The sequence below is a fragment of the Danio rerio genome, chromosome 25 (assembly GCF_052040795.2).
Source record: "Danio rerio strain M-AB ecotype USA chromosome 25, GRCz13ab, whole genome shotgun sequence".
NCBI classification, from domain to species: domain Eukaryota; kingdom Metazoa; phylum Chordata; class Actinopteri; order Cypriniformes; family Danionidae; genus Danio; species Danio rerio.
In genome coordinates this window covers 23,410,001-23,424,237 of record NC_141045.1, presented here as the reverse complement: position 1 = coordinate 23,424,237, position 14,237 = coordinate 23,410,001, and the positions used below count along the sequence as shown (strand labels likewise).

At 36.9% G+C, this 14,237-nt stretch overlaps 1 protein-coding gene and 1 long non-coding RNA gene across 4 annotated transcripts in view; one reads left to right on the top strand and one right to left on the bottom strand.

The window, feature by feature from the left end:
- gse1a (Gse1 coiled-coil protein a) overlaps positions 1-14,237 on the bottom strand; it is an 87,747-nt gene that overhangs the window by 8,442 nt on the left and 65,068 nt on the right. For 2 of the 3 annotated variants that reach the window (XR_015526472.1, XM_087312255.1), the window contains exons 10-15: positions 13,881-13,993; positions 8,344-8,605; positions 6,458-6,571; positions 6,076-6,369; positions 2,068-2,322; positions 830-933 (exon numbers count right to left, since the gene is read on the bottom strand). Coding sequence is in view for 2 of the 3 variants with exons in the window: in XM_087312255.1 (XP_087168381.1) it covers positions 830-933; positions 2,068-2,322; positions 6,076-6,369; positions 6,458-6,571; positions 8,344-8,605; positions 13,881-13,993 (1,142 nt within the window). In the remaining variant the exon portion in view is untranslated. The remainder of the gene's footprint in view (positions 1-829; positions 934-2,067; positions 2,323-6,075; positions 6,370-6,457; positions 6,572-8,343; positions 8,606-13,880; positions 13,994-14,237) is intronic. The other variant, XM_087312256.1, reaches the window with a different exon arrangement.
- On the top strand, positions 8,778-12,975 carry LOC147837702 (uncharacterized). The gene is made up of 3 exons (XR_015526497.1): positions 8,778-8,845; positions 8,892-10,178; positions 12,045-12,975. It is a non-coding gene; the product is annotated as an uncharacterized LOC147837702 (long non-coding RNA).

Genomic DNA, 14,237 nt, shown 5'->3' with positions numbered 1-14,237 from the left:
ATAGATGCGGGTTTGCATCATGGAAGAGGCATCTGTCTGCCCGGTGGCTCTATCTTCATTGCTAAATGGCTAACATGGTTTTTGTTGAGAGAGTAGCTGTGCTTTATGTGCTTTAGGAAGGTTAAAAAAACATTGTAGATTTGTTTGGCGCCATGTCTAAGTGCACTAAATTCTTTCAGAGGTGTTCATCAACTCCTCGAAAAACTTTACCAGGATAATAGATGATGGAAGCTTTCAGCAGTTCTTCCGACCGAGCCGAGCCCAGTTTGATGAGATGTTCTCTCGTGTTGGCAGCGGGATTTGCCCTTGGGACACCAACAACAGGCTCTACGTCATAATCAGGCACATACTAGAGAAAGCTCCTGATTGGGAAATGTCCGCTTAAGTTCAGATTTCCAACTCGAGCAAATCACGATGCAGAACCTCAATTTGCGTCTTTGGATTGACTTAACATGTAAATCCCTTGCACTTGACGCTTCATCCGCGACTGATTTGAACACATACAGTGTGTTTATGTTTGCCTTGAGGTATCCATTCAGAAGACAGGACAGATGAATGACGTCAAACTTCAAGTAAACTTTCTTGCATGTGTCTGTGTTTGTTGTGTCTTCAAATATTGTTAAAGAGTCACGAAACACCAAAACACATTTTTTGAGATGTTGACAGTCATATATGTATCCCACACTGCTAAAAACACTATAAGGACACATATATTTTACAAAAAAGTAAAATGGGGATCATATTCATGCAGCCTGCCAAGCTACAAGTAAACATATACTAAATACATTTTCCATAATATAAATATATATAGAAAGAGAAACATTCTTACCCTCATGCTATGAGAAAGCTGTTCAGCTGTCATTGTGAGATTGTAATGCTGCGTCTCTAGACGTCTACACTCACTCTGGAGAACATGGTGCTCTATACTTCTCTCTGACAGACAGATAGACAAACAGGGAAAACAGAGAAAGGTGAGCAATGCAATACAAACCAACCACGTACAAATCAAAGCAGCCTGTAGGTGTCACATTTAATGCAGTTAGTCAGATTTTCACCAGCCACTTTATCAGGTACATCTGTCCAACTGCTCGTCAATGTCAATTTCTAATTATTCACTTGCAACCATCTCTAGGTTTTACAGAGAATGGTCTGAAAAAGAAAATATCCAGTGTGCGGCAGTTCTGTGGGCACAAATGCCTTGTTGATGCCAGAGGTCAGAAGAGAATGGCCAGACTGGACACAGAAAGGCAACAGAAATAAACAACCAATCGTTACAACCGAGGTATGTAGAAGCTTATCTCTGAACGCACAACGAACCTTGAGGCAGATGGGCTACAGCAGCAGAAAATCATACCGGGTGCCACTCCTGTCAGCTAAGAACAGGACACTAAGACTACAATTCACACAGGCTCACCAAAATTGGACAATAAATTATTGGAAAAAGTTGCCTGGTCTGATGAGTCTCGATTTCTGCTGCGACATTCGGATGATAGGGTCAGAATTCAGCATCAACAACATGAAAGCATGGATCCATCCAGCCTTGTTTCAATGGTTCTGGCTAGTGGTGGTCTAATGGTTTGGGGGACATTTTCTTGGCACACTTTGAGCCCATTAGTACCAATTAGTGTTGTTGCTGACCATGTCCATCCCTTTATGACCACAGTGTGCCCATCATCTGATGGCTACTTCCAGCAGGATAATCCACCATAGAGCGTGAATCATCTCAGACTGGTTTCTTGAATCCAATAGAGCACCTTTGGAATGTGGTGGAAAGGGAGATTTGCATCATGCATGTGCAGCCGACAAATCTGCAGCAACTGAGTGATGTTATCATGTTTAAATAGACCAGAATTTCTGAGGATTATTTCCAGTAACCTGCTGAATCTATTCCATGAAAGATTAAGGAAGTTCTGAAGGCAAAGGGGTTCCAACCCGGTACTATCAAAATGTCCCTAATAAAGTGGCCAGTGAGTGTATTTCAAACATCACCTGACAGTTCACGAAATTTTGTTAGCATGTAACGCAAGAAATGCAAAGGTCTGATTGGTTTATGTACAGTAAGCTCACCTTCTATGTACTCTTCATAGGCCGCGAATATAGATTCGATGCCTTTCCACCTGGGACTAAAGGACTCCTCTTCCTCGTCTTCATCCGAACTGATGCCCTCTCCAGCTGAAAGGTCATTGCTTATGACCGGAGAGTCACGGTGGGCTGATACCGGCCAGGAGTGGCCATTTGTCTGTCTGATAGGGAGTTTGTTCACTGCCCTCTGGAGGCCTGGAGAAGGATGTGCTACGGGGTCAACCTGCTCATTCACTCCTGCTGAAATATACAGGGATATAAAATGGCAGATTCATTTTAGTTGAAGTGTTATTTTTGCAGAATTGTACTTTACTTTAATTAATCAACTTGAGTGTATTTATGAACAAGAAACACACTTTTTACTTCTAATAATTGTATTTTTTAAAATTATTTACATTTTTAATTTTTTTTCTATTTCATGCACAATAAATATGCATAGTATTAGATTCTTTTATACAGAAGCTATGAAAAAATTGAAAGAGCACTTTAAAATTCTCAGTTCTACTGGATTCATAATTTATTGTTTTGTGTTTGAGTAAAACGTGATTCTTTATTCTGTAAACGACTGATGACATTTCTTCAAATTCCAAATAAAAGAAGCTTTGTTTTTACAATAAGAATGTGCCATTTTATCTGGAATGCTTCTTTACATACTTAGGGTGCTTTCACATCTGTAGTTTGGTTCAATTGGTCCAAACCATAGATACACTAGATATGGTGCATAGGGACCCTGAGCATGCGTCAATAGCGCCACCACATTGGTACAGTGCTCCATGGACAAATGTCATTCAACCGCACTAGTCAAAACGGTGTTTTTACGTGAGGATGAGGGACTTTAGCGCTGTCTAAGGGTGTAGTAACGAGCAAATAAAGAACAAAAAAGCACAAAGGCAGAACATTTCATAGGTAAGATTAAGTTTTTTACTTTTTTGTATGTTCTGAACTTTTGTGCTAAGCACAGGTAACGTTATTGATGATAACTGTCACTTACTGCATTCCCCATAAGGCAAAGTAGCTCCAACTCGCACTACCCTGCTGAAAAATCCAGCTTAAACCAGCCTAGGCTGGTTGGCTGGTTTTAGCTGGTCGACCAGGCTGGTTTTAGAGGGGTTTTGGCCATTTCCAGACTGGTTTACAGCCATTTCCAGCCTGGTCTTAGCTGGTCAGGCTGGGAGATGACCAGCTAAAACCAGCTTGACCAGCCTAGCCAGGCTGGGAGCCCAGCCAAAACCAGCTATGTCCAGCTTAAACCAGGCTGGTCAAGCTGGTTTTAGCTGGATTTAGCTGGTCATTTTCCAGCCTGAAAAGCTAAGACCAGGCTGGAAATGGCTGGAAACCAGCCTGGAAATGGCCAAAACCCCTGTAAAACCAGCCTGGTTGACCAGCTAAAACCAGCCAACCAGGCTAGGCTGGTTTAAGCTGGATTTTTCAGCAGGGTAAACACTCAACTTATGCTAGTTTTGTTGAATAAAATCAGCAAACAATGCAAAAGAAATATGACAAAGGGATGCTGTGGTGCCAGAAACTTGTATTATTGTCAGCTAAATGAACGAGTCGTTCATAACGGAGATTCATTCACAAACGAATCGCTCCCTCCGTCAGTATAAGAAGTGAAAGCAGGAGAGGAGGTGTGTTTCAGGACACGGATTAGATAAAATTTAACATAGGGGGGTGGATAGTACATTTCTGTACACACAAACACAAGTTTTTTGTCAGGAAAAAAACCTGTGCGATCACTGATCCATCAATGTAGAAAAGTGATGTAAAATTATAATTTTCTAATTAGAAAAAATTAATTACAAACTAACATTCAGGAAAACTCCCGATCATAGATATATGTGTATATATGTGTATATCTCTGGCTTTGGATGGCCACAGTCCTACACTGTACCTTTTTCCCGCATTAATTTTAAAGAAGCGCTACCCTGTTCCAAAATGGCGGCTCTATTGACGCATTTCTTCCAATAGACAACAACAGAGTAGGCGACATCCAATGTATATATCTATTGGTCCGAACCAAGAGCAACAAAAGGTACATTGTAGCTTTTTCTGTCGTCTTTGGGTTCTTTTCACACCACACTGATTGCTTTAGTCCAAACCAGTTTAAAAGAATCAAAATGCAGTCATCTGACAAAACCCATATCACTCATTGGCCAGATGTTGTTAAACATTTCCCAAACTGCTTATCGATTGGTCAGAATTCACATGTGGGAAAATGCCAATTGAGCTCCCGCAAGTAAACAAAACCGGCAGACACAAAATGTCACTTTTGACTATGGAGCTACTACTGCACTAGCTGATTGTATCCCTGCTCATAGAATACTATATAGTTTGTATACATCACTTTAGACAAACTATACATTTTGAGAATAAAGTGGCTGTGGCTGAAAAACAATGTTTTAGTGCACTGCAAAGACACATCATACGTCACTTCAGGAGGAGGGGTAAATTAATTTTACTAAACTATGACATGGCCATCTTCCGGAAATATTACCAATGATCCATCAGGTAATGTTTTTCCCTCTCTCTCTTTATTTAAAATTGTTTGCCATTCGCTGTCAAGGTACATCAATAGAAGAGTGAAAAAGGAATATGAATAAATTATATAATTGGGGTCTGTATAGTGAGTGAGTGAGTGAGTGTGTGTGTGTGTGTGTGTGTGTGTGTGTGTGTGTGTGTGTGTGTGTGTGTGTGTGTGTGTGTGTGTGTGTGTAAACAGTAATGTTCTTTGTTCAGTTTATTTGTTTGTTTTATTAATTAATCTATTAGTTTTTATTAATTTCAGACATGGCATATACTGTATGCTCTACAATAAACGTGTGTGAAAAATAACTGAAAAGTTATTTATATATATGAAAATGGTTTTTAAACTAGATGTTTATTTATTTATTTTTCTTTTTTATTTGATTGAATTTGAATTTATCGGTTTTTTTTTTAGGAATAAATTGCTTTATTTCAGGAGTAATTAATTAATTAAAAGCACATTATTTAATTTATCAGAAACATAAACATAACAATACACTGAATTCATTATTTTTTTGTGTGTGCCACCCCAAGATTTGGTGTGGCCTCTTCTGGCCACCCCTAAGAAAATTTTCTGGGGGCGCCACTGGTTTAAAGTGACATTTAACTAGGTTAAAAGCTTCAAACACAGTTGAAGTCAGAAGTATTAGCCCCCCTGTTTATTTTTTCCCCGCATTTCTGTTGCGGAGAGTTTTTTTTCCAATACATTTCTAAACATAATAGTTTTAATAGCTCATTTCTTTTATCTTTGCCACAATGCCAGTAAATAAAATTTTGCTAGATATATTTCAAGATGAAACTATTTATTAACTATGCAGGTTAGCTTAATTAGGCAAGTTATTGTAGAACGATGGTTTTGTTCTGTAGACTATCTATCTATCTATCTATCTATCTATCTATCTATCTATCTATCTATCTATCTATCTATCTATCTATCTATCTATCTATATATATATATATATATATATATATATATATATATATATATATATATATATATTATTATTATTATTATTGTTATTATTACTATTATTATTATTATTCTTTTTTTAAAGGGGCTAATAATTTTGGTCTTAAAATCTAAAAACTGCTTTTTTTCTAGAAGAAATAAAACAAGTAAGACTTTCTCCAGAAGAAAAAATATTATTAGGCATACTGTGAAAATTTCCTTGCTCTGTTAAACATCATTTGGAAAAAAAAAAAAACAATTCAACAGGGGGATAATAATGAAGTTGATTGATTTGCACTGATATAATAATATTTGATAATATTTACTGGATGAATTTCTGCCTTGTCAATGCATTATGCATTACACCACCTAATTTGATCTTAACCAACTCGCCAACTTGAACTGGTTTGGTTTTGTCAACCCAAAACTTACTCTGCAACCGGGAGTTCATTCAACTCTTTTTGTGCAACAGGCCTCAGGAGATACAAATGAAAAAGATTTTAAAAATGAGTGGTGGTCACCTCCGTGTTTCTGCTGGGGTGTGTGAGTCGACTGCAGCACCGACTGATGGAAGTGCTGAGCGAACTCCTCTGGGTTTATCCTCTCCCAGACCTGCGCTTTGACTCCGTTGGGTCCCTGCGAGTGGTTATTGGGTCGCGCGAGGGGCTGTTGGGGAGCTCTTCTGCTGGGGGAGCTCAGCTTGTTTCGCAGAGGAGCCAGCGGGGGAGGATCTGGAGGTGTTTTAGGGTTTTCTGGTGAGTGATTTCGGGGTTCAGGATGAACATTATTGACTGACTGACTGAAGTGTGAGGATGCTGCATGATGGGAAAAGCAGAGATCAAGAATTAGGCATCTGTGTCTGTACGCTGGTTAAATTTGTGTGTCTGCGTGTATTTTTTATACCAGACAGTGTAGCAGGCGGGCTGGAACAGGGTGCTTCTGAGGCATATCTAAGTGTGTCCAGAGTAACTGTCTTCTGTTTGATGGCTTCCAGCAAGTCTGAGATCTTCTTTTTCTCTGGGGTAAAAATATATAATAAATATAATATAATATAATATAATATAATATAATATAATATAATATAATATAATATAATATAATATAATATAATATAATATAATATAATATAATATAATATAATATAATATAATATAAAAGAATATTATATTATATTATAAAATATTATATTATATTATGTAATATAAAGATGCTTTTGAACACATTGGGCTGCAAACCTGAATAATCTGAATAATTATTAATTAAATATTTAGAAAATTATTGAATGCAAAATTAGTTATTATAATTATATATATATATATATATATATATATATATATATATATATATATATATATATATATATATATAATATGACATTATTTTATAATGACATTTATACATAAATATGATTATATTTTTATTATCTATATTGCTTATCTTAATTATTATTATTTTTTAAATAAGCAAGATAAAAATGTTAGCAATGTTAATTATAAATGTTATTTATAATATTTGCACAAGTATTAAATATAACATCATTTTAAAAGTGCACACATTTCATAAATGCAATTCATAAGTACATTTAATTATATACAGTATGTATATTATTCAAAACGGCTAAATTTCCAATTTCCAAGATAGTCGATATTATTACAATAGGTTTTGTTATATTAAAATTATTATATTTTATATTATTTAAATTCTATACATTCTTTGTCGTAACAAATATATATTTTTTTCTAAATTAATAATCAAAAAATTATAGATTTATATATTAATGCAAAATTATCATGCTTTTATCACAGGTGCTTTAATCACAGGTGTCAAACTTAGTTCCAAAAGGGCCGCAGCTCTGCACAGTTTAGTTCTAACCCTAATTAAACACACCTGATCAAACTAATTGAGTCCTTCAGGCTTGTTTGAAACCTACAGGTAAGTGTGTTGGAGCAGGGTTGGAACTAAACTGTGTAGGGCTTCGCCCCTCCAGGAATTCAGTTTGACACCCCTGCTTTAAATGATCAACATATGTAATGTTTTGGTATCATATCTAATATAAGACTTGTTGTTCTTATTATGTAAACATTATAGAAAAAGTAAAAAAAAAAAACCATCACACTGCCATTTTAGCTCTCAAAAGACATATTTAAAAGGACACTGTTTCAACCTACAAGTCTTTATCAGGTCACACATGAAACACAAGAGAATGCAAGATAGAAGCTGCGTTCGAAATCACTTCCATTCCATATAGAGCGCTAAAAACAGTATGCGAGTCGAGTAGTATGTCTGAAATTATAGAATCCAAAAATCAGTGTGTGAGAAGTACCCGGATGACTTGCTACTTCCGGCAAGATTCTGAAGTGTGCATAGGATGGATGTTAGGTTTTCCCCTAATGCTCCGCAAGAGAATTTATAAATGGGAGTGAAGTGACACGAGTCACGCAGGTAAGTTATGTGATCATGACAAAATGGCAGATGTAGTACATCTGGATTCCATTCATACTACACACATTCATACTGTATAGAACATACTTTTCAGCCAAGTAATACATTTTAATTCAAATATAGTACCTACTGAGTAGTAGACGGTTTTGTATACAGCCATAGTCAAGACTTTTTCTATTGTGTTTGACTTGATCAAGCACTTACCTTTAAGAGTTTCCTAGATGTGCACACACTGATGTTTTCCTTTTTAAATATTATGTAAACATTTGTATGAACTACTATTTAACACTAATGTTTTTCTATGTGTGTGTGTGTGTGTGTGTGTGTGTGTGTGTTTGTGTTCATACTCTGTCTTTGGTCATGGTTGACGTGGCTGAGGTTGAAGATGCTGAGGAAGTGTTTCTTGTCGTCCAGCTCAGCAGTGCGGTTCATCTCGTCTGCAGTGAAGCGTGTGCTGAGAGGGGAAGGAGTCCTGCGTTTATTCTCCACGGCCGGCGGCGAAGGGCTCCTCTCCTGCAGCATCAGCCTCCTCTTTCTCCTCTTCATCTCCAGCACCTCGTCTCGCTTCGGCAGAGTCGTCAGGCCAAACAAACCCAGAAACGCCGTCTTCTGCAGACACAACACAAACACAGTACAGGAAATACTCTCTCACTTTCTAAACGCATACAATTCAAGTCATAATTATTATCTCTTCTGTGATTTTCTTTTTCAAATATTTCCCACATGATGTTTAACAGAGCAAGGAATTTTTTACAGTATTTCCTATCATATTTTTTTGTAGTTTTTATTTTTTAAAGCCATTTTATAGCCAATATTATTAGGCGCCTAAAGCAATACTTTTTTTGATTGGTCAAAAAAATTGGACAAACCATCTTTATACAGCAATAAAAATAAGTTGGAATTAAGCAAGTTTTTCCTTCATTGATTAATAAGCAAGTTAAATAATATGCCAATTGTGAAATGGGGGGTGGTGTGTTGAACAATCAATAACCTTTTTTCAAAACTTGATATTTTTCGTACTCATTTCAAACTATTTTTCTAGATTTTGGAATTTTTAGATATTTAAACTAAAAAGAAGACAAAAATAGTAGAGAATAAACCGGCTTGTGTTTCCATCAAGCAAAAATCTCCTGGTCTTTTTAAAGTTCAGTACATTGACCGGTTGTTTGAAGGTGGCTCTAAAAAAGAATCAATTTCATAGACTCCCTATTTTAAAGGAGCACTCTGCTTTGTTTTTTGTTTTGTTTTGTTTGTTTGTTTTTGGAAATAAGCTCATTTAACAGCTCCCCTAGAGTAAACAGTTGATTTTTAGGGTTTTTTCATTTCATTCAGCCAACCTGCAGGTCTGGCGGGAGCACTTTTAGCTGAGCTTAGTGTAACAGAGGCCAGCTAGTAAGTGCTGCGCAGGTAAACCTCACTCCTCTGACCTCTAAAGGTGCTCTAGCGACAGACACTAGAGGCCATGGTCTTTAGCCACCTTGGTAGAGCAACCAAGTCCCAAGCAGAAGGTTGCTGGATTGATACCAGCTCAGAGCGGGTTGGGTGGTGTAGGACCGGTGGGGTTACATTAGCATAAATTATTGAATCATATTAGACTGATTATTCTTATTACAAAAGAGTTTTGATAATTTTCGTATTTAAAGGCTTGAGTCTTCTGTAGGTCCATTGTGTACTATGAACAAGGGAAAGTGAAGAGTTGCTATTGTTTAGGCCAAAATTTTTGCATAATAATCAAGGAAATTTGCTGCTGTATTACTCGGCCACTTTTTTAGATACAACTTACTAGTAACGAATTGGACCCCCTATTGCCTTCAGAACTGCCTTAATTCTTTGTGGCATAGATTCAACATGGTACTGGAAATTGGAGATTTTGGTCCATACTGACATGATAGCATCACACAGTTGCTGCAGATTTGTCGGCAGCACATCTATGATTTGAATCTTATGTTCCACCACATCTCAAAGGTGCTCTATTGAATAGAGATCTGGGGCCTCATGTATCAACGCTGCGTACGCACGAAAACTTTGGATTTACTAACGATGAAATAAATGTGAGAATGTGCGCTGGTCCACACTAACTTCATGTCTGGCGTACATGCATTTCTTGTGTGTGTTTGTTTTATTTACATTGGTGACTCCTAAAGGCAATTGTGTTGAATTATGTTAAATTGCACACTACAAAGTATGGCTGTAACGATACACCAAACCCACGATTCGATTCGTATCACGATTTTTGACCAACGATTCGATTCGTATCACGATTTTTTTTTTCGTGTGGGGTGGGGAAAAAAAGATTTTTAAAACTATTTTTTATTAAATAGAATTATATCATTTTTGTTTTGTTTGTAACAAAATACTTTTGAAAAACCAAACCGAACTAAACTCCATTGTGTAGATGGTTCAAGCATGTTAAAAATTCTTTTTCAATCAAGTTCTCTTACATAGAAAAAGTAAATTAAATGGCTACTAGGGATGCTCATTTCGGTTAATTTTGCTAACAGACAACCGCCGCTCATTAATCGGTTATTATAATAACGGTTAACTGGTCAGATTACTATTAATTTTATATTAAACAAATTGACGTGTCTATTTTGTGTCTGACACATTAAATATTGCATTTTAAAATAGGCTACTGGTTTATTTTTAAATGCTAGCATATTAATAACAGAACAGAACAACAGAGCATCTTCACGCACCTGCAGTGTTTAGCACAGAAGAGCAGAATAATCTAAATAAAATGAATAAAATAAATAGGACTGCCCTAATTTATTTTCATTTAAATAATTAATTTATATTACAAAACGAAAATACTGACTGATTCTTTTTAACAACCGGCATAGGCTGTTTTTTTCCAATCATGTTTTTTTCTTCCGTCAAATAAAAATCGCAGACTTCCTCAAATTGCCCGCTCCACGGAAAAAATACGCATTTATTTAATGCCCCGCTGTTATTATTATTAAAACAAAACCTTTTACATTTTAATAGAAATCATTATTTTAAAGAATAAGTCCTGATGGTTTCCTCTCTCTCCCTCGCGGTTCAAGTGCGCGTGCTGCATGATGAAAAGACAACAACAACGCACGCATATGTAGACTTTTTGTAAACAGTTTTGTTGTTTAAATATGCTATTGCATTAATATGCATACATGCTTTATAAGCCGTAAACAAGGCGCATCTCACTGCCTTTATGTTGACAAGGAAAAAAGAAGAGAAGAAGCGTGGTCCTCTTATGAAACGACTGAATCAGCTGGGTATCGATTGTGCATAAGTGTTGCTGTCTGTGTTGTTACAATTGTAATATTTAATACTATTGTTATATTCAAGATTTGTATATTCATACAGCTCTAGATAACTTAAAACAGCGATTAGACCTTCAGAGCGGCATGCGTCCTGAAGTAAAGCGAAACGGCTATAAATTTCCAGCAAGATAGAGTGATTATAACCAGAGCCATATACCTTTATCTATAAATAAAGTATAACTATAGAAACTGTGTTCATCTTAACTGAAAGCTTCGTCCTGTTTCCTGGCCTCACGCATCGCGCTGTCAGTCAGCACGTAACGTTAACTCTCAAAGGTTCAAACAGAAAGCGCACAGCACGGTTACAGAAAAGTTTCCTCTGCAGAGGAGTCGGGGCATCTGGTGAACGCCCATCCCTCTCTGCGCAGCCACATTAACAACAATGCTTTGACAGCACTGGCAATGTTTCTGCCGTTGTCTATTGTCAAGAGGGGTTAAGTTGGTTTTGTTTTTGGTATTCCTGACACATTCAGACAGTCCCTTACTAAGAGCTCCGTGCGAGCTCTCCCGGTTAAACGCTAATTGCGAGGGCTTAAACGGAGCAGTGCTCGTAATGTCGAGCGGAAAAAAAGTGTTTCCTCACGTTCTTCTTCAACTAGCTCAACTTTTGCAGGCACGCGTGACGTTATTGGAAAGGTAGTCACGGGGTGTGTCGCGATTCTCCCTTATTACACCGCGACACAGGATCGTAGATCTGAGTGTCGCGATTTCGATTTTATATCGTGTATCGTTACAGCCCTACTACAAAGTGTCTTTGAGCTGTGCAATGGCAACTGTATGGAACGGGATCATCCGCATGTCTAGCAGGTTAATAAGGTTTCAATACCATGCAGTTGACAAGCCAAACATTAAAGCGAAATCTGCAGCAATCGTCAGTTGTCCCAATGTAATCGGAGCGATCGACTGCACGCACATTACTATAAAGGTGCCATCTAAAAACGAATTTACATACGTCAATCAGAAACATTACCAAATAAATTGTGATGCTCAAATGCGCTTAACATAATACACACACTTATTACTGATTCCTACTTGCCTTTCTTGTGATGAAGAGTAGGCAAAATCTGACATGTAATGGGGAAAAAAGAAAAATAAGTTCTTATCAGAAGCTGGATTCGAAACGGGTTAAGGAATGATAGTGACAAAACATGTTGCCATGTGCTATAAGAGCTACGCTCGACTATCACTCAAATAGCTCAATCCAACGAGGTGTCCAACAAGACCCCACTGTGTTAACCGCGTCAACTCTTCCACTCTATTGTTCTTCTTTTGTTATTAATTCCGAAGGACAAACTTGCAAATAACACAGTTTTCCTCCGCTCTACCTCCGATAGACACACCTCCAATTCACATTCTAATCAAAGTTTCTCTTTTTGCTTGCTTTTGCCATTGCTTCTTTGTTTGGTTTTGCCAAAGTAGAGTCATTAGCATATGGGGGAGAAGGCAGGGAGGGGTTTTGTGCTTGTTGACGTGCGCTCAGTTTCACATTAATGTAACTCTCATGTACAAAGAGAATATGCGTGGGATTCTGCATATGCAGCGTTTCATACATCTGAATTTTTTACTGCGTATGCACATTTACAGTTTTGTGCGTACGCAATGTTTTAGTATGATTTCAACGCAAGACTTCGTACATGAGGCCCCTGGTCACTGTGGAGGCCATTTGAGTACAGTGAACTCATTGTCATGTTAAAGAAACCAGTCTAAGGTTATTCGCGCTTTATGACATGGTGCGTTATCCTGCTGGGGGTACACTGTGGTCATAAAAGGACGTTGACACGATACTCAATTTGATTGGCTGCATACCTCATTCGAAACGAGTGGTTATTTGAGTTTCTGTTGCCTTTCTATCAGCTGGAACCAGTCTGACCATTCTCCTCTGACCATTGGCATCAACAAGGCATTTGCGCATTTCTACATGAAGCTTGAAATCTCTACAAACCAACTAAACTTGGAGATTAATGTTCTCTGGTTTTGTTACCTATAAGAAATGAGCGTGAGTGAAAGTCTGTCCCTTCTGACCTCATGAATTCACCATTTAAAGGCAAATCACAAGACGGAAACTGATTGAACGCCCACAAACTTTTTTTTTATTATTTAAATTGGAGTGGCTTGAACATAAAACAATTAAGTTGTCCTTACAAAAACCCTCAAGAAATGTGTTGTTTTGGCTTATTTTAAATAAGTAGTTTGAGCAAACAGCAAATGTCATTTTTTGAGTGCACCAAACATTTCGTTGAATGCAAGTTCTCTGAAATGTTACATATGCAAATGAGGTATTATATTAAAGCACTTTTTATTACAAAATTTAAACCCGCTCCAATAATCAATAATACCATAATAGTTGCTGCACCAGTAAATCACGGTAGCTCTTTTTCCCACCATAGTAAATGTCACACAACAAACAATTCAAGCATTCTGTGTCAAACTATTGGCTCAGGCACTTCAGAAGGACTAAAACAACATTTTTGAGGACTGACTGGTTAGTCCAGTTATCCAACAGTTATCCAAAAAAAAAACTTGAGTTTTTTTTTTCTTTTGTAGCACATATGTAATAAATGCATTTAAGTATAATAAATAAATACCTCTGTAGATGTGTCTAGTTTGAGCGGAGGCTGCTGAGCGACTCTTCTCAGATGAGCTCGAACTTCCTCTTCATCGCTCTCATCATAAGAGTCATCTAAGTCATAATAATAACCTGAAATAGACAGATAATTATTGTTACTGAAGCATTGAAAAACACAAAAGCCACTTAGACACACACAAAAACACACAAATACATATTAGCACAAAGCAGATACATATAACTTTTTTCTGTTTTACATTTAGGCTAAATCTGTCATCAGCTAATTCTCACTTAGAGTTAGCCTTTAAAAGTACTAATAATATGTACACCATTATATATGTAAATTTCATAAAGATATATTAAAAGTTATTTTGCC